This window comes from Trichosurus vulpecula, chromosome 3, assembly GCF_011100635.1.
Source record: "Trichosurus vulpecula isolate mTriVul1 chromosome 3, mTriVul1.pri, whole genome shotgun sequence".
Classification (NCBI taxonomy): domain Eukaryota; kingdom Metazoa; phylum Chordata; class Mammalia; order Diprotodontia; family Phalangeridae; genus Trichosurus; species Trichosurus vulpecula.
Genome location: NC_050575.1, coordinates 123,527,153 through 123,546,015, shown reverse-complemented (window position 1 = coordinate 123,546,015; position 18,863 = coordinate 123,527,153). Strand labels below are relative to the sequence as shown.

Below are 18,863 nucleotides of genomic sequence, written 5' to 3'. Positions count from 1 at the left end.
AAATAATTCGCGGGAAAAAAAAGCGAAAAAGATGGCGACCCGCATCCCTCTGTCCCCGGCTTGAGTCGGACTCCAACTTCTTCAACTGGGACATGGCCGGGACTCCCTGCCCCTTGAGAGTCTGACAGACAGACGGACGAGGGACGGAGAGACGGACGGAGGGGACGGACAGACCTAGAGGTGCTACACCACTCACTTCCCCCGCCCTACCCCTAGCAGCTCCCAACCCGGAGCCTCTCTCCATCAGTCCCCAGCCCTCTCCTCCAATGCGCCTGGTGGCCAGACTCCAAGAGGGACCGCCGGACGGACGCGCAGCCTCGGGGTAAGGACAGCGCCCTTGCCCTGCCCCGCCCTTGCTCTGCCCCGCCTGGGTCCCTTGAGGGGCTGGAGCTGCCAGGAGGTAGGTGTGGGGGGCTTCTTCCCGCAAGGCACCCCTCTTCTTGACCTCCATCCTCCCACCCCGCCTTTCAAAAATTTTTACAGAGTTGCGGAGTGGGTTTGTTTTTAAGGAGAAGGGGGAAGAGGACCAAGAGTTTTTTGGGGGCAGTTGCTTTTCGGATCTCCAAGCGCAATCCGGCCAGAGGAAACTAGGGAGCCAGGGTTCGACTCTTGGGGCGAAGTGGAAGCAAGAGAAAAAAAGGGCACAGTGGGAATGAGGGAATCTTGTGAAATGCTTTCTCCGAGTCCTGGTCCCTTCAGCTGCCTCACGGAAGACTAGCGGGCGCGGGTGGGCGAGCAGAGCCGGGATGGGAATGGAGGGAGGAGAGGGGAAAGCGATTGTTATTTCGAGCACGTTGGCAGTACTTGGGCAACGACTGCGAGTTGCGGGGAAAGTTGGAGGGAGTTCGCGGGACGGGGTGGGGCGGGGGCAGTTGCAGAGAGAAGTGCTCGGGACAGAATTTGGTTGCCTCTGGGAGAGCTGGAGACGTAGTTTTTTAAAATAATTTTTTTTGTAAAAAATAAATAAAAATAAAAAATTATGAAATGCATCGGGCTTCGGGGGCCTCTCTCTTTATGAATCATCCCGTCCCTCCCCTCCTTTTCCCTTCCCTCCCTCTTCTCCGGGGGCCCCAGCCACCAGTTTGACTCAGATTTGAACTGGACAGAGTGTGTAACCCACAAAAATGCATTTTATTTTGAATGTGTTTGAATCAGCCAATCAGAGCCCTTGGGGGCCCGGCTCCGAAAAGTCGGAGGCTGCAGAGACTGAGGTGTTGGGGGCTGGGGACGCCAGGGTGTGATTTGGGAGGGGGAACACGCCTGTTTGTGTAGAATAGGAGGACTCCCCAGCCTACTGAGGCTGGAGACCTTGGGGGATGGCCCGCGCCTCCTTCCCTCCCCTCCCCCCTCCCAATCGTGTTCCCTCTGCTGCACTTGCCGGCGCCTGGAGGGAGGCGGGAGCCGGGATCCTGGATCCTGGGGTAGGAAGTGTCAGTTTGTGAACCTGCAGCCGGAGCCGGGGGCGAGTGAGAGGCACCGGATCCGGACTGTAACCGAGCGGGAACCTAGCGTGCCCCACCCCTTTCCCTGGCCCGGGTTGACTCACGCTGCCGGATCCATCCAAAAGGTGGAGAGTTAGAAACGTAATTCGGACTCTTTTCCCCTCACCCAGGGGCCCCCATCCCTGAAGAGCCACATCCCTGCCTCGGATTCTGGGCGACCAGAAGCCAGAGATACACTTTCACTCCTACTCTGGTAGGAGGCATGACTCCTTCTGCTCCCATCCCCTGCTCCTTGTGGGGAGGAAGGGTCAGGTTCAGCAGCAGGAGCTTGATCCCCAACCTCGATTACCTCACTAAGTTTCTCTTCCTGTCTGGGAAGGGTTCGCTGTGAAAAAGAATTAATGTTCCAGCAAAGCGTGCATCATCTATTAGGAGCTAGGGATGGAGGGGCAGGACAGAACGTGTGGGTGGGAGCCGACTATAGTAGAATCTATCTCTCTGCCTAGTGCTCGGTTTGACACACCGACTCCACCCCACCCCAACTGATCGGACTCCCCGTGAGATTTCCCTGAACTCTTTACAAGGGGTCTGTCCCTACGAGGCAACTCTCGAGGACTCACTGGGGGAAGGGGATGGAGAGGGTGGGAGTTGGACAGCTGTTCCTGACACCTGGTTTTTGGTCCTGGAAGTGAAGGGATTTCAAGTTCTTCAGAGACGTGTGACCACTCTCTACCTTCACCCAGAGAGAAAGAGCATAGTGAACTGAAGAGAGTAAGAACTGGAAAATGTTTCCTTCTTCCTATTGGAGACCTTTCATGACTCCTACCCTCAGTCGTTGGTTTGCTCTCTGTCTAGAAGTTAATTTTTATTACTTTCTATCTGTGTACCTGTTGTGCCCCTCCTCTAGAATGCAAACTCATTGTGGGCTGGGACTATTTTTTTTTAATCTTTGTCTTCCCAGCGCCTAGTGTGGTGCTTTGCACACTTGGAAGTGGGAGTGGGGTGAGGGGCATAGATCCGGACTTCGTGGAGGAAAAACAATCTCGTTTTGCCGGGCTGCACCTGCTCTGCAATTTACAGTTTGAGAGTTTCCTGGGGCACGAAGGTCAAGTGACTTGCCTAAGGGGTCCCAGCCAGGTGGTGCCGGAAGTAGCACTTGAACCTAGGTCTCCCTAATTTCGAGGCTCTTCTCTCCGAACTATTATTACTGCCTCTGTGTCTTGCACTTAATTAATGCTGAATTGAACTGAGTGGGTGGGGGGGGGGGGTGGATCTGAGACAAGCAGGAAAGTTGAGAGTTGAAAACTGTTGATCAGTCATTCTGGAAGTTGGGTGGGAATCAAGTTGGATGATTAGTCAACCTAAATAATAATTACATTTCTACACTTACTCAGATTATAAGGTGCTTACCCCATAATAGCCCCAAAATACAGGCAGTACAAGTATTTTATTGTTCATTTTTAAATAGAAGAACCCGAAATAGAGATGAAGTGACTTAACTTGCCCAGCCTGAAGAATTTAATACATCTTCTCTCTTCTCCACTTTCACCAATCTGAATCCTTTCTCCCTCTCCCACAGGGGGAGGATGCTTCTATAATTCTATGCACTCGTCCCTTTGGAAGGTAGATGAAACAAAGGGTCATATTTAATGGAGATTATTTTATGTTCCTGAGTCTCATCCCCTTTCCATCAATAATAACCTTTCACCTTAGACTTTGGAAAGGCAGCTAGGTGGCTCAGTGGATAGATGGCTGGGCCTAGAGTCAAGAAAACCTGAGTTCAAATCCAGCCTCATAGACTTAGTAGCTGTGCAAACTTGGACAAGTCTTTTAACCTCTTTGCCTCAGTTTCCTCAATTGTAAAATGAGGATAATAAAAGCACCTGCCTTACAAGGTTGTTGTGAGGGTCAAATGAGATGATATTAGCATAGTACCTAGCACGTAGTAGGTGATCTATGATAGCTATTGTTGTGTAGCTCATTTTGTAACTTTTTAATATACTTCTGCGTATCATAATAATATATAAGTGTGTTTGTGAGTGAGTGAGTAGGTGTGTGTCTTTCTAGCATGGTGGATGTAGCACTGGACTTACAGTTGGGGTGATCAGGTTTCAAATCTTTTCTCTGACACTAACTGTTTGACTGTGGGCAAGTCAGTTCTCTAAAAGCCTCAGGTTCTTCAGCTATACAATGTGAATGATACCTGTAGTACTTACCTCATGAGTTATTGTGAAGAACAAATGAGATAATATGTACAGAGTGCCTTACAAATGTGAAAGTACTATTTAAATAACTACCATGAGGCAAGGGAGATAGGGAAGGGAAAGGAACAAACATTTATTAAGCTCCTACTATGTGCCAGACAGCTTTTTACAAATATTTATATTTATATCCCTGTGAGGTAGGTGCTGTTATTATCCCTGTTTTACAGATTAGGAAACTGAGCTAGGCTGAGGTTAAGTGACTTGCCCAGGGTCACATAGCTAGTCAGTATATGAGACTGGATTTGACCTGAGATGTTCTTGACTCCAGGTTCTGAACTCTAGCTACTGTGCCATCTAGCTACCCCAAGGGACTTTTTCTTAGCTAAAACCTTGTATCTTTGCACAGCGTTCTGCATATGATAAATTTTATACATACCTGCATAAATACATGCATATATATATATGTATATATACGTATATGGCATACCCTCATCAGAGCAGGTGCTGTGCCCTTTGCGCAAAGCAGAGTTGAAATAGCTCAAAAGAAACTCAAGATGCGCAAATTTAGAGGATTAACCCCAAATGTTCACATGGACTATTTGTACCCGACCCGTGGTAAAGCATTCTGAACTCATATTGGTCTGATCAGCCACAGTCTAATGCACTGTAACTTAACTCTAGCATAGTGATATCATTTGGGTCCTCTATGAGAACAGACAACAACCAACTAACTATGAATTTATACATGTGTGTTGTTGTCGTTCAGTTGTATTGGACTCTTCTTGGCAAAGATACTGGAGTGGTTTGGTTTGCATTTACTTCTCCAGATCATTTTACAGATGAGGAAACGAGGCAAATAGGGTCGAGTGACTTGCCCAGGGTCACACCTAGTAAGTGACTGAGGTCAGATTTGAACCCAGGAGGATGAGTCTTCCTGACTCCAGACCAACACTTTATCCACTGTGCCGCCTAGCTACACACACGAGCGCGCGTGCGCACGCGCACACACACACACACACACACACTTTTTAAATGAAGTCAAAGTGTGCAGAAGGCAGAGCCTTGAGATGGAATACAGTATCCAAGGATTGAATCCATTTCAATAAACATTTATTTTGTACATTACCCTAGGTGTAGGGACGCAAAGATTAAAAATTATACAATCCTTGCCAATAATGATTTCCAGTCCATAGTGAGTAAATGACCTATACCCCAATGAATATGATACAAACATAGTGTGGAAGAAGTAGTGATAGAGGCAGAAGACAGTGGCAGCTCATGTTCTTATACACATTTAGAGAGACCTTGTAGTATCATGGATGGAGGGCCAGACTTGTAGTCGGTAAGACCTAAGTTCAAATTTTTCTCTGACACTTGCTAGTTCTTATGACTATAGGCAAGTAACTCAACCTTTCTGAGCCTCCGGCAGCCTCTATAAAGGCTCTGTTAAGGGGTTTCTAGTCTGGGAAGAGTTCCCGTCCCAGTAAAATTATAGGTGTTTGACACAATGTCAGCCTTTCAAGTTGAAAGTATTTCTCCACAGCAACCCCGTGAATCGAGTTGTAGAATCTCCAGTTTACAGATGTGGAAAGTGAGGCTCAGAAAGATTAAATGACTTACTCCAAATCATGTGGTCCAAGTGCTCTAAGAAAAGGAAGAGAAAGGAATTACTTTCCATTGAGGAGGAAGAGGCAGTTCCTAAACTAGGTCTTAAATGTAAAGGATTTCAGCAGGCGGCAGTAAGGAGGGACTGCTATTCAGGCATGAGAGTTGACCTTCACAAATGCCAAAAGTTAGAGAGGGCAGGACGGAATCAGGGATTGGGACAGGCCCTGACTTCATTGGCAAAGGGAACACTGTCCTTTAAAGCAGGTTGCTACTTTGTCGCAATTTATAATCTCGTGGAATTACCCACTCAGAGGTGAAGTGATTTGCCCAGGTTTACACTGCCATTATCTGTGAGAGGCAGGACCAGAACACAGGTCTTCGTGGTTTTAAGGCCAACTTTGTATGGATTCTGTCACAATGCTTCTCTAAGACTGGAGAACCACTAATAAATGGTACAGCTGGATTAGAAGGTAGGGTGTATTCCAGGGAGTAGTATGACATAAGGTGAGAAAGATAGGCTGTGTCCAGGCAAGATTTTCTTCCTCTTCTCTCTAACCCAGCATCCCAGATGAACCATGGCCATCTTTCACTTTTGAAAGACTGCTGATGCCTGCTAAAGACATTTCTGCCACACTTCTGATTCTGAGAACAATTAAGTTGACTATAAAACGCTCCCCCAGTATTGCTGGTGACATGAGAAACCTATATCTAATCTCCCTACAGATGGTGATGAGTCAATCCATCCACAAATATTTATTGAGAGTCTTTGTAAAGGTGTTTGATGACAGGGGAAGTCAAGTCAACAAACACACATAAAAGATCCTGTTGCTAGGCATTGTGAGAAATTCAAAGGTGATGACATGGTCCTTGCTATTGAGGAGCTTATAGTCTAGTTCATCAGGGGTAAGCTAGGGTCGATGAATCATTTTAATTAATATTTTAATAACTATTTCAATATAATTAGTTTCCTTTGTAATCTTATGTATTTTATTTTATTCATTTAAAAATGTTATCCTGTGAAGCCCATAAGTTTCATCAGATTGTCAAAGGGTCTGTGACACAAAAAGTTAAGAAACATTGACCGGTGTATTGGGAAACAGTTAAATAATAGATAGGTCCTGGCGCATAGTAGGCACTTACACTAGTTGACTGGCTGACTATGGTATGGACTAGAAATGCTATAAGAACTGGGAGAAGAGAGAGATCCGTGTAGCCTAGGAGGGAGATCAGCATAGTCCTCTTCTTTCCTCCGACACTACAAACACTGTTTAGGTCTTCATTATCTCACACCTAGATTATTGCAATTGTCTGTTCATTGATCTCTCTGTCACATCTCTCCCAATTGCAGTCTATTATCCACTCAGTTATCAAAGGGATCTTCCTAAAGCACAGAACTGACCATGTTACCCCCATCACCACCACTCAATAAACTCTTGTGGCTTCCTATTAACTCCAAGATCAAATGTAAACTCCTGTTTGGCTTTTAAAGCCCTTCATAACCTTGTCCCTTCTGTCTTTCAAGTTTTCTTATACTTTACTCCCCTCCATGTAACTATATGATCCCGATACTCTGGCCTCCTTGCTAATCCTCACACAAGACACTCCATCTCCAGATTCCAGTACACTTTTACTGGCTGTCCTCTAGACCCTTCTTCTTGGCTTCTCTGGCTTCATCCAAGTTGAGGCTAAAATCTCAACTTCTGTAAGAAATCTTTCCTAGTCCTCCTCAATACTAGTGTCTTTCCTCTGTGATTATTTCCAATTTATCCTGTATATATCATGTTTATGCATAGTTGTATAACTATTGTCTCTCCCCCCACCCGTTAGATTGTATGTTCCTTGAAGGCAGGATCTGGGTTTTTGTTTGTTTTTGCCTTTCTTTGTACTCCCAGTGCTTAGTAAAGTGCTTGGCACGTAGTAGGTACTTAATAAATGCTTGATGATTTCACTTGACTAGAATACTAGATCAGAAGTCAGACCCGTATTTTAACTGGGGCGTCATTGATAACTTAGTATAGGACTTTCAGAAAGTTACCCTGCCTTCTCTAGATGATAGAGAATTTTAAAGTTGGAAGGGACCTTTGAGATTCTCTAGTCCAAACTCCTTATTTAATAGATGGGAAACTGAGGCATACCCAGAGAGGAGAGGCCACATGGACATTTAGTGGCAGTTATAACTCAGTTTTTCTGACCACTGGACCTTCTGAGCTGGAACTTGAGGGATTGGTAGAATCTGGGCTAGTGAAGACTTCTGAACATTTATTTGCCCTTTGGTAACTTTATGACTAACAACCAATTTAAACTGGGATAATAGCACTAAGAGGAGTTTCAGAATCCCAGAGTTGGTTTTCATAAAATAGTATGCTTTAAAATAAGGAAAAGGGGGTATTATAAAAATCTTACTTAATCAAGACCCTAGAGGGATGTAAATCACCCAGAAATTTTCTTCTCTTTCAGTGAATCCTGGAGGGAAGTCGAGGCCTCTGGCCAAAACTTCTGCTCTGAGGGTGAATGCACGGAAAATTCTCCAACTATTTTTTACCCCCTAGAAACAGCTACATGTATGTTCAATCCACCAACCTACCCAAGAATGTGGCTCTCTTGAGACTAGGGAATTTTGCGTTAAATATTACACAATGAAAGCTTATCTTTGTCTTTTTAATTCTAGGGGTGGTCAAAACTGATGGAGAACCTCTCTCTGGAGCCTGAGATCCAAGATGACTGTGGGCCACCCAGGACAGGGGGTGCTCCCGCAAAGCCCAGGAACAACTTCAAAGACTTGATGGTCAAGCTGACCGAGGGCCAGTATGTGCTGTGCAGATGGACGGATGGATTATATTATCTTGGAAAGATCAAAAGGGTAAAACTTGGCACACTAGGGTCTCCAAATCCCCAGGCCAAGGGCCCAGTCCCTCCACATCAGATTCTGAGCTCCAAAACCAGAAAGGGAGGAGGATTGCTGGGAAATGAATTAATTAATTAAAATTAATGACAATTGCTTATTATCTTTGATGGAAGTAGAATAAGAAAGATAGAACAAGCCTAGACTGTTTATAGGCTTATAGGACTTAGAAATGGTGGGGGACATTAGAGGTCATCTAGTCCAAGCCTCTGGGCTTTTGTTTGTTTTTCAGCAGCTCAGGGAAGGGAAGTGACTTTTCCAAGGTCACACAAGTAGTAAGTGTCAGGGTTGGAAGTCCAAACTAAGTCTAAGTAAATAAATCTTAGGCTCTTTATACTGTAGCAGGATATCTACTTACAACTCACTGGCAGAGTCACTTTTTTACCTTTGTCTGAGAAGGGAAAGGCCCCTGGGGGGGAAAGCAAGGAAGGCTTGAATGCCTGGGGGAGGAATCCAGATCCATTATTCTTCAGAAAGTCATTGTGAAATAACTCTCTTACTCTGACAACCCCTTCCTTCAATAAAGGACAAAAATGTGGCTCAGCAGTGGGTGAGGATGTGAGAGAAAGATGAACAGAGAAGTTGTATCATCTGAGGGGGATGTATCTGGGAGGCGTTTTGTGTTTGCTTTGGGTTCTTGATGCATCTTTCTAAAGCAAAAGACACATTCTAAGTGTGAAGAAGGTCCTCAGGTTGGAATAATCCAAAAGTCCACCCAGCAGATGCAGTATGGTGTAGTCCAAAGCAGAGCACAAATTGGGAGATCCTGGTTCTACGCCTAGCCTTTCCTGCTGTGTGCCCTCAGACAACCCCCTTCCCCTCCATTGGCCTTGCTTTCTCTGTCCATAAAATAAGGAGGTTGTTCAATATGATCTCTTTTAGCTCTGAAGTTTGAGAAATCTTGAGTCTAACTTTGGTGAATCTTAGAATCATAGACTTGGCAGGATCACCCAGAAATCCTCTCCATCATTCTTCTTATTCTTCTAAACCAGTTCAGATTTCTGGATGCCTGTTTTGTCTATAAATAGTCTCACCTAGTTGCTCTTCCTCACACTCACTCATTTAGTAAATTCTCTATTGGGAAATACTTTTTCAGAGCTATCTTAAATCTCACCAACTCTTGCAGGTGAGACCTATTTCTCAACCAGGCCCTTAAGGTAATCTTTTTAGTCTGTACATTGAGCCTTACTAAAGACCAGTGGTGGAGACAGCATAGCATACTGAAAAGTACACAAAATTTATTAATCTGCCACTCCTTGTAATTCCCTTGGCAAATATTTTCCCTCTCTGCCCTCAATTTCTTCATCTATGAGATAAAGGAGTTAGACCAAATTATTTATTAAGTCCCTTCCAGCTCTAACCTATTAAGACTATCAACCACAATTCCTTTACTACTTATCCTCCATCTGGACTGAGGCATTCCAAGCCAGCCCCGTTAGGATACAAACGTTCCCTGGTGGGTAATACATTGAATCATTGTCAGCTAGTTGCCGCTTTGGATGAATGTTTTCCTGCTGAGTCCCAAGAGTATGGGCGTGATGGGATGAGACTTTGGCTGAATAAGTTCAAAGAGAGGGGGGAAAAAGGAGAAGAGTTTATCCAGGCTTGATCACTTAGGGAGGGCAGACTGGGATGAATCCAGAGCTAGGAGAGGACTTGAATCCTCCTGGGACTCTAGAACCACCTCTGTTGCTTTCTAAGCCTCCGACATTGGGCCAGCCACTTATCCTCTTAGAGATCATCATGAGGAGTTAAACAAATACTAGTTACTATTATTAGAGGGCTCAGGGCATAGTAGAAAGAGAGTTGGCTTTGTAATCAGGAAGATCTAGATTCAAGTATTGCATCTGATTCACACTTGCTGTGTAGCCCTGGGCCTCATTTAGCCACTCAGTACTCCAGGCAAAAGTTTCTAATACTATAAATTAAAGAAGAGTTGTCAATCTGTATTAGTAGAGGAAGTTTTCATACATCGAGGTCCCTCTGCCAGTGAAGTCACAGATCCAGACATCATCGTCATCATCATCATCGTCATCGTCATCATCATCATCGTCAGGCGAGAAGTAGAAGATGACCTAAGATCACCTGGGTGTACTTGACGGTTTTTCTTGGGGCTAAATCTGGTGGGCTGAAGCCCTCACTTCTAGTCCCCTTTCTAACCACAGGTCAGCAGTTCCAAGCAAAGCTGCCTTGTGACCTTCGAAGATAACTCCAAGTACTGGGTCTTATGGAAGGACATTCAACATGGTGAGTAACCTGAAAAGTTAGGTCACAGTCCTTGGACTTCCTTTATGGATTAACTGCCTAGGATTTTCACTAGGATTTCCCTTCTCCATTCCCTCCTCCATCTGTTTTTTGCCTACCTTCCTTCCAACTTGACACTTTGTTTAATCCCTGGGTGCTCTGGGGTTTAGAATCATATAACATAGAATGGTATAGCTAGAAAGTCTTAAATAGCTAATTTACCACCACTCCCTCCGTCTCATTTTCCAGATGAGGAAACTAAAGCCTGGCATGGTATAGTGATAAGAATAAGGAGAGTGAGAATCCTCTTACTATCCTCAAAGAATTTGGAGTTAGAAGGATGAGAAGAAAAGATGGATGTCTAGATAGGAATTCTGAGGCTGAGAGACTTGCTCATTTAATAGGTATATATACTGGGGAGCTCCGCAGGAGCAAGAGCATTGAAAAGGAAGCAGCCACAGGGTTTGCCTGTTTCAGGCTGGAAGAACTGACCAATTTCACAGAGACACACAGAGCCTGTCCCTCATTTGCTCATTCATTGATTTACTCATTCGTTCATTCATCATATACTTTCGAAGTGCTGATAATTTAATTCAGTTTGCCATGAGGAGGATCCACCCCCCCCATATACCTTGAAGATTCAGTCTTCCATTGGGAAGCTAGGATGGAAGAAATGGGAAGAAAGAATGTAGCAAAGGTCATTTAATTCAGATACCGTCTGCTATTGCCCAAGGTGCCACGGGTGATGAGTGGCATGATGTTTGAATAAAGACAGAATGTTAGGACAGGAAGGGATCCTAAAGATGCTCTCCCAAACCTCTTAGAGGGGTGGTGTGGAAAGAGCACTAGATAGAAAATTCCAAAGATCTGAGTTTGAATCCTAGTTCTACAACTTGATGTGTGACCTTAAACAAGTCACTTCTCTCTTGATCCCCTCTTCTGAAATGTAGGAATTAGAATAAATTCTCACTGAGATCCTTTCTAGGCCTAGATCTTATGATTCCCTCCATTTTAGAGTAGAGAAAATTGAAACTCGAAGAGAAGGAATAATTTGCCCAAGGACACAGGAAGTTAGTTCCAGAAAGGTGGTTGTTGAGTAGTTTTTCAGCTGTATCCAACTCTCCATGATCCCATTTGGGGTTTTCTTGGCAAAGATATTGGGATAGTTTGCCATTTCCTTCTCCAGCTCATTTTACAGATGAGGGAACTAAGGCAAACAGGGTTGAGTGACTTGTCTAGAGTTACACAGCTTGTAAGTGTCTAAGGCTGGATTTGAACTCAGGAAGAGGAGTCTTCCTCACTTCAGGGCTGGTGCTCTATCATCAACCCTAATGCCCTGATTCCTCAGACAAATCTTTTAGTGATAGCCTATTGTGTTCCTAGCTAGCCACACTATCACCTAGGGAATTGTGTAGTTTATAAGACCTACTAATTAGGGCCAAAGCCAAACAAAACAAAACAAACTGACCCTGAGTCACAGGCTAGTTTGTAGCAGGTCCAGTCAGTTGCTGGGTGAACAGTGGAGTATCTGAACACACATCCTGTCCCATGAGAACATGGTCTTTTTATTCTCCTAAGAAACAGGTACTACTCAACTCAGAAAAAAAAAATCATCTTATCTTATCCTACCCCTACCAAAGTTTTTTGCCTTTTTTTTAATCCAAAACAGTGTTATTCTCTTCATATGATTGCAGCTTTTGGAACTAGAGGGAATCTTAAGCATAATCTAGTCCAATTCTTTCATTATGCAAACTGAGGTTAAAAGAAAGGCAAAGTTGCCAAGCTTGTCCGGAGTCCAAAGCTACCCAGATAGTTAATGGCAGAACTGAGACAAGAAGGCAGATCGCAAGTAGTCCCTCAGAGAATCACAGAATTTAGAAATAGAAAGGTCCTTAGAGATGATCTAGTAATTCAACCTCATAATGAGGAAATTGGGGCACTTTCCCTGAGTTGCTTTTTTAGTTAGCATTTATAGGAACTAGCAGGTCAGTAAACATAGTGTAGTGCCCTCAGAGCCTGAAGGAGTCTTGAGTCATATCTTCCCTAAAAGATTATTAGTTCATTGGGCATTCTAAAATTCTCTGGCTCCCTAGTAGAGAGCCAGTCTCTTCTGGCCTTCCCAATTGTCTCAGGGCTAGGCATACCCTTAGATGTTCAAATGAGTGTTCATTCATTCCATTGTGAGAGCTAACTTACTGTGTGGTTACTTGGAGCAAGATGACCTTGTTTCTAGTCCTGGCTCTGCTATTTATAAGTTATGTGATCTTGAACCAGTCACTTCCATTCCCTAGCACTTACATTCATTTCATTTTGTGGGTAAAAACTAAGCCTTTTGAGGTCCTGGTCTATTTCATTTTTGTCTTTGTGATTCCAGCATTTGCTTGAGATATAAACTAGGAATAATTTGTAAAACTGAATCAAGATGACAGATTTAAGCATTGGAAAGGACCTTAGAGGCTGGGCTGGTCTATTCCCCCCCCCCATTTTACAGAGGAGAAAACTGAGGTCCAGAGGGGCTAAATGATTTGCCCTGAGTTCACACAGGTGGTAAGTGGTAGGAATGGGATAAGAACTCAGGTAGTCTGATTCTAAATCCACCACTCTTTCTACCGTACTGTGCTGGTTGGATTAAATCATGTCTAAGTGTCTTCTACCCCCATCATTCCGAATTTACTCTAGCATTTTGTCTTCTAAGGTCCTTTCCAGTTGGAACATTGATGGGAGAGCCTTTGGCCTTCATTTCCTGACTCTTCACTGGTTTTTTTTCCTCTTTTAGCTGGCGTTCCAGGCGAAGAACCCAAATGCAACATCTGTCTGGGAAAAACATCTGGACCCCTGAATGAAATTCTCATCTGTGGAAAGTGTGGTCTTGGTGAGTGACAGTGCTGGAGTCGGAGCTGACAGTGGGATCAATCTGAGGTCAAATCTGCCCTGTTTGGGGTAGAAGCAGCGCTCCCTGTGGCTCTGCCATTCTTCTCTAACTTTGTCCCTAGAAGTTCACCCTTGACCTCGCCTTTGCTGGGCAGCTGCCTAGGATAGAATGGGGAACACTTAGGAGATGTATAACCTCGGGCAAGTTGGATAACTTCTTTGAACCTCCATTTCCTCCCATGTAAAATGGGTATAATTATATCAGCATTACCTCTCTCACAACACTATTAGGCGAACAGGCTCTGTGAGCCATTACAGTTGATGACTCCACCCCAGAAGGAGGTGGAAGGGGAGTCTGAGGAAGGAGATAAGGGGTGAAAAAAGCTGACAGAATGGTAGATAAGTCACGTTACTATAGCGTTTTCAGATGTACAAAACACTTTTATACAGACAGTCCTGCCAAGTAGGCAGTGCAAATATTTTCCCATTATACAAAGAAAGAACGGGTAGTTCAGAGAGGTTAAATCACAGCGAGTAAGTGCCAGAGTCAAGGATTTCAATCCAAGTTTCCTGACTCTAGGGTCAATGCTCCTTTGACTACCTGGTATTGCTTCACATATGACTGAGGCCGCCATGTTTAGTCCTGATCGTTTGCTCACATTTCTCCTTTTGGAGTGAAATCTCCAGCTCACCAAACAGTACCCCTATGCTGAGGCCCCAGGATAAGGCCTCTCCCTCGGAGAGCTCCACTGCCAGCCTGGCAACATGCTCAGGACTCCCACATCCTCTCCTCCTTTGGAAGGCATTGAAAGCCACTGCCAGTATGCCAGTGTTACTTAAGAAGGGGGATCTCTCAGCTTTAGGTCACCTGCTGCTACTATAGCATGAGCTAGGGCATAGGCTACAGAGCTGAAAGGGACAGTTGAGGTCATTTAGACCAAGGGTCAACAAATGATGGTCCATGGGGCAAATCTGGCCTGCCAACTCTTTTTGTGTGGCTTGAGAGATTTTAAAACCTAAAAACCATTCTGAGCTCTCAGGTAATACAAAAACAGACAATAGGTCAGATTTCCAGTTTTATAGATGAGAAAATAGACTTCAAGAGAGGGCAAATGACTTGTCCAAGGTCATATAGGTAGTATGTAGCAGCACTGAAATTGAAACCCAGATCATCTGATTCTAATATGAACAAATTATCTTTTTATTAATACTATACTGTTTCTAGTTAACCCTAGGAGAGAGAAGATAGCTGAGGAGGTCATGATACTGTATATGTAACATTTGGATAGCAATGGGAAAGATCAGAACTTGAGGCATTGCCTAAGGGCTCCATAATGGCAGACCTGGGGTCCTGACGAGGAGATTTGGTTGAGGAAGAGATAGAACAAAAAGGGAAGATATTTACCCACTTTACCCTGTTTAGCCGGCCTTGGCTCTGCCTCCTTTCCTTCTTTCCTTCCTTAGCTCTGGGCTTTTTCATGACATTATCAATCAGTTGGGTTTTCCTGAAAGAAAAACTGGGAACTATCCATCTAAGATCTGAGGTCCTAGCTATCAAGATGTAAACCAGCTTCTTCAGTCTTCTTCCTCTTAGGCCCTTGCCTAGAGCCTATGCCTTAGCTCATGCTCTGGTAGCAGTGGATAACCTGAAGCTGAGAGATCCCCCTTCGTAAGTAACACTGGCATATTCTCCCTGGCCATTCTCCCTGGCTGCCTTCTCATAAGCAGAATATGTCACCAAGTAAAAGCTAGATCCTTCAGAGTCCTAGCTCTCTAAGCACTTGGCTTTCCTCAACTGGACCTAGAGAGGACATTAAGGTCTGAGGAGTGAGGAGAAAACACCCAGAACATGGTCTGGTGACTCTTTGCATAATACACATGTATATGAGGTTGTATAGATATGTGAGTATGTGTATGCATATATGTGCACTTGTATATATAAATGTGTGTGAATCTGTGCTTGTACTCTGTATATGTATGTATGTATACACATGTGTATGTGTGTTTGGGAGGGCAGCAAATTGGAAAGAGTGTGGGTAAGGAGGAAATCACCATCTACTTCATTTTCCTCGGTTTGAAAGAATACTGCTTACCCACTGCTCAGGAATGGGGGATGTGTGAGCTAGGTGGGATGAATAATTTTTGGCTTGGCCTGGAGGAGAAGCCCCAGAATTGGACTGTAGCTCATCATGGTAGCCAGAGCTTCTTTTCCCAGAATAGTGGCTTCCATGAAGAGCTGCCCAGCCTCTGCATTCCAGCTCCCTGGGGACACTCTCTGCCTTTGCCCCCTCATAGGTTACCATCAGCAATGCCATATCCCCATTGCAAGCAGCACCGAAGGGCCCCTGCTAACACCATGGTTCTGCCGACGCTGTATCTTCGCTCTGGCTGTGCGGGTGAGCCCTCAGGCCCTAGATTGTCTCTTTCTATCAGTCTTTTCCTATTCCTTCTCTCTGAAAAATGACAGAAATAAATCTCTAAGCTCTCTTCAAGCTCTGACATTGTATGTTCTAAAGTACTCTCTAGCTCTGACATTCTATAATCCTATATTTTCTCTTTCCCAATCTCTTCAACAGTCTCTCTCCATTTCTGTCTGTCTAGTCTGTGGTCCCTCCCAAATCTCTCTCTCTCTCTCTCTCTCTCTCTCTCTCTCTCTCTCTCTCTCTCTCTCTCTCCTTCCCCCTCCCCCCACCTCCACCATGGATCTATGACACTGGTGGTTCCCAGACCCCAAGTCTGATTCTTATCACCTCCTCCCCAGACTATTTGTCCCTGGAAACAGAGACAGCTCTTTTTGGGTGGGGAATGAGTCACCCATTCCAGCTGCCAGTCATTGAACCACATTTGTTTTATCCATGTACCAGTCTCCTCATATTTATCCAGGAGATTCCTAGCATTGTTAAGTTCCTTGTGAATGTAGTACCCACAGATGGCTGGACTGTCCCATCTTCTGTAGGAGGTTTTGCCCTGTTCTCCCCAACTGCTAGTGGCTTCCTTCTGAGGTTACCTTCCATGGTCCATTCACAGTTGTTTGCATGTTTTCGCTTCTATTAGATCATGAGCTTTTTGAAGGCAGAGACCAAGTCTTTGCCTTTCTTTGCATCCCCAGTACTTAGCAGTATCTGGCATATAGTAAAAGCCTAAAAAATGCTTGTTACCTGACTGACCAACTGACTGACTGTCCCACACGTTTGCTATTGACACACTTGTTAGGGAGGCTCTGGGTTCTCTTGGAACCCTCTGGGGTCCTTGGAATGACTTGTATGCACTGTCCTTATCTCCTCCCCAGAAAGGTGGCGCACTGAAGAAAGGAGCCATTGCCAAGACCTTGCAAGCAGTGAAAATGGTACTCTCTTACAAGCCAGAGGAGCTAGACTGGGACTCCCCACATCGGACCAACCAGCAGCAGTGTTACTGCTACTGTGGAGGTCCTGGAGAGTAAGGGCCTGGCCACCTTCCTGGTGACAGCTGGGGTTATTGGGAGGCGGGAATGGGACTCATGGAGATGACCTGGCATAAGGCATCAGGAGCACAGGTGTTGGCCCCAAATACAGGGGTGGTGTGTAAATGATGATTGAGATCCCAGAGAAGTGCTAGTCCTACCATTCTTTACCCTGATCAGACCCTCTCTAGAGTACTGTTCCAGTCCTTAGCTTCTGAATCCTGATAAGCTAGAGTCTATCCACAGAAGAGCAACTAGAATGGGTTAGAGACAGAAGGAGGTCTATAAACCCTGTGGTTTATAGGAAGACCACATCACTAGAAAGCTAACATCTAGAACATAAAGATAATAGGGTGGGACCAGGGGAAAGGACAATGGAACTGTCTGTGTTCAATTCTGGGTGCTTGGAGAACAAGGCCAGGGGCATCTCCGAGCCCTGTTCTCTCTCTGCCAGACCACCCTGGCTGTTTTCCCAAGTTGGTTTTTTTTCTAATGGTTAGAGAAGGATGGGAACTGGATTTATCTCTGTAGATTTTACTTCTGCAAGGATATGATAACTAGAACTAGTTGCTAGAGAAGAAAAATATAACAAATGAATCAAGCATCAATTGGTGATCCACAGGTGTAAGAGCCCTGTACTGAAGAAGTAGTGTGTCTGGGGTACATAATGCTGGAATCTAGAATAAGAAAGAACTGAGCTGGAATCTTACTTCTGACAGTAATGGTGTGCCCATTGGCGAGTCACATCTGAGCCTCTGTTTCCCCATCTGTAAAACAAGTATAATGATCATTAATACCTGGAGCACCTCCTCATAGTCTTGTTGTGAGGCTCAAATGATGTAAACTAGATCAAGAGAGGTAAAATCTTAAAGCATTCTACAAGGTCGATTTGTACTGTTTCGGTTGGTAAGTAGGAGGGTTGTAAGGGGCTGGCATAGAACATAAATGGAAGACCCAGATTCGATCCATAGAAAACTTATTCTACAGAACACTACAGTTTTAAACCTTAGCCTCATATCCTGACCTATATAGAAGAAAAATGAAAAAGACTGAGGATGAAAAGATCTGAGTTTTAGTCCTTGCTCTTCCACTCATTTTGTGACTCTAGGCAGTTCAGTTCCTTTCTCTGGGTGTCAGTTTATCCATCTATCAAGTGGGGTTAACAATACCTGCCCTATCTACCTCCTAAGGGTATTATGAAAATAAGATGAAACGAAGAGAAAAGTGCTTTTAAAAGTATAAAGCCAGGGAAGGTGTTAGCTTGTAATAGGAATTATTATTGCTTATTATCCTATTAAGAAAATTGCTTTGGCTGTCTCCTATAGAAATGTATCTTTTTGATGGGAATTTTGGTCACAAAAGTTTCCCAGAAAGGAAGGAATTCAGAAGAGATTTTTCTTTGGGTTTGGGGAAGGGAAGAAAGTTATCCCTGCCCTCACTGCCTGGCTTTTCCTTCCTTCCTGCTGCCCTCCTTCCCCCCAATCCCAACTTATCCCAGAGGCTAAAGCTGACGTGGGCTTCTCTTCCTAGGTGGTACCTAAGAATGCTTCAGTGTTACAGGTGTAGGCAATGGTTTCATGAGGCCTGTACCCAGTGCTTGAATGAGCCCATGATGTTTGGAGACAGGTACGTGTTTTTCTTAGGTGCCCTCTGCTTGCGCTGCTGAGGCTGTGTGTGATATATATGTTCTCATGTAAAATTAGCTATGCTTCATTCTCTAGGCAGTTGTATCTATGTATATAACTCTCTCTGCTTTTCTCACACAAGTCTGTATTTATTTCTGTTTGTACTTTTTGTATGTATGTGTATGCCCATGCCACACTATGTATGCCTCTCTAATTCTCTATGTATGTGTGTGATTGTCTATTTGTGTGATTATTTGTGTATGTTGTATCACAAAACATGGACTGGTTTCTCTGTGTCCTGACTCAGCAGCCAATTCCTGTTAGCATTCAGCCTCAGATACTGAGCAGGACCTGATTCTGAGGAGAGCCATTAAGTTTATCGTAAAATCTCTTGACTCGTTGAGTATGTATTCATGGTGAAGTTTCCAGAGAAAGGCCACTCTGCCTCATCTCTTTTCTCTGACCAAGCCCATTTAATTTAACTCCCTCCTCCTTGGTCTCAAATGTCCATGGGGGCAAGGACCG

The 18,863-nt window shown here is 44.4% G+C and overlaps 1 protein-coding gene across 1 annotated transcript in view; it reads left to right on the top strand.

The window, feature by feature from the left end:
• The first annotated feature begins 201 nt into the window (after positions 1-201).
• Positions 202-18,863, top strand: part of PHF19 (PHD finger protein 19) — a 31,320-nt gene continuing 12,658 nt past the window's right edge. Inside the window, exons 1-7 of the mRNA XM_036751122.1 lie at positions 202-322; positions 7,923-8,114; positions 10,322-10,403; positions 13,177-13,272; positions 15,567-15,667; positions 16,561-16,709; positions 18,244-18,339. Coding sequence (XP_036607017.1) covers positions 7,938-8,114; positions 10,322-10,403; positions 13,177-13,272; positions 15,567-15,667; positions 16,561-16,709; positions 18,244-18,339 — 701 coding nt within the window. The 5' untranslated portion in view covers positions 202-322; positions 7,923-7,937. The remainder of the gene's footprint in view (positions 323-7,922; positions 8,115-10,321; positions 10,404-13,176; positions 13,273-15,566; positions 15,668-16,560; positions 16,710-18,243; positions 18,340-18,863) is intronic.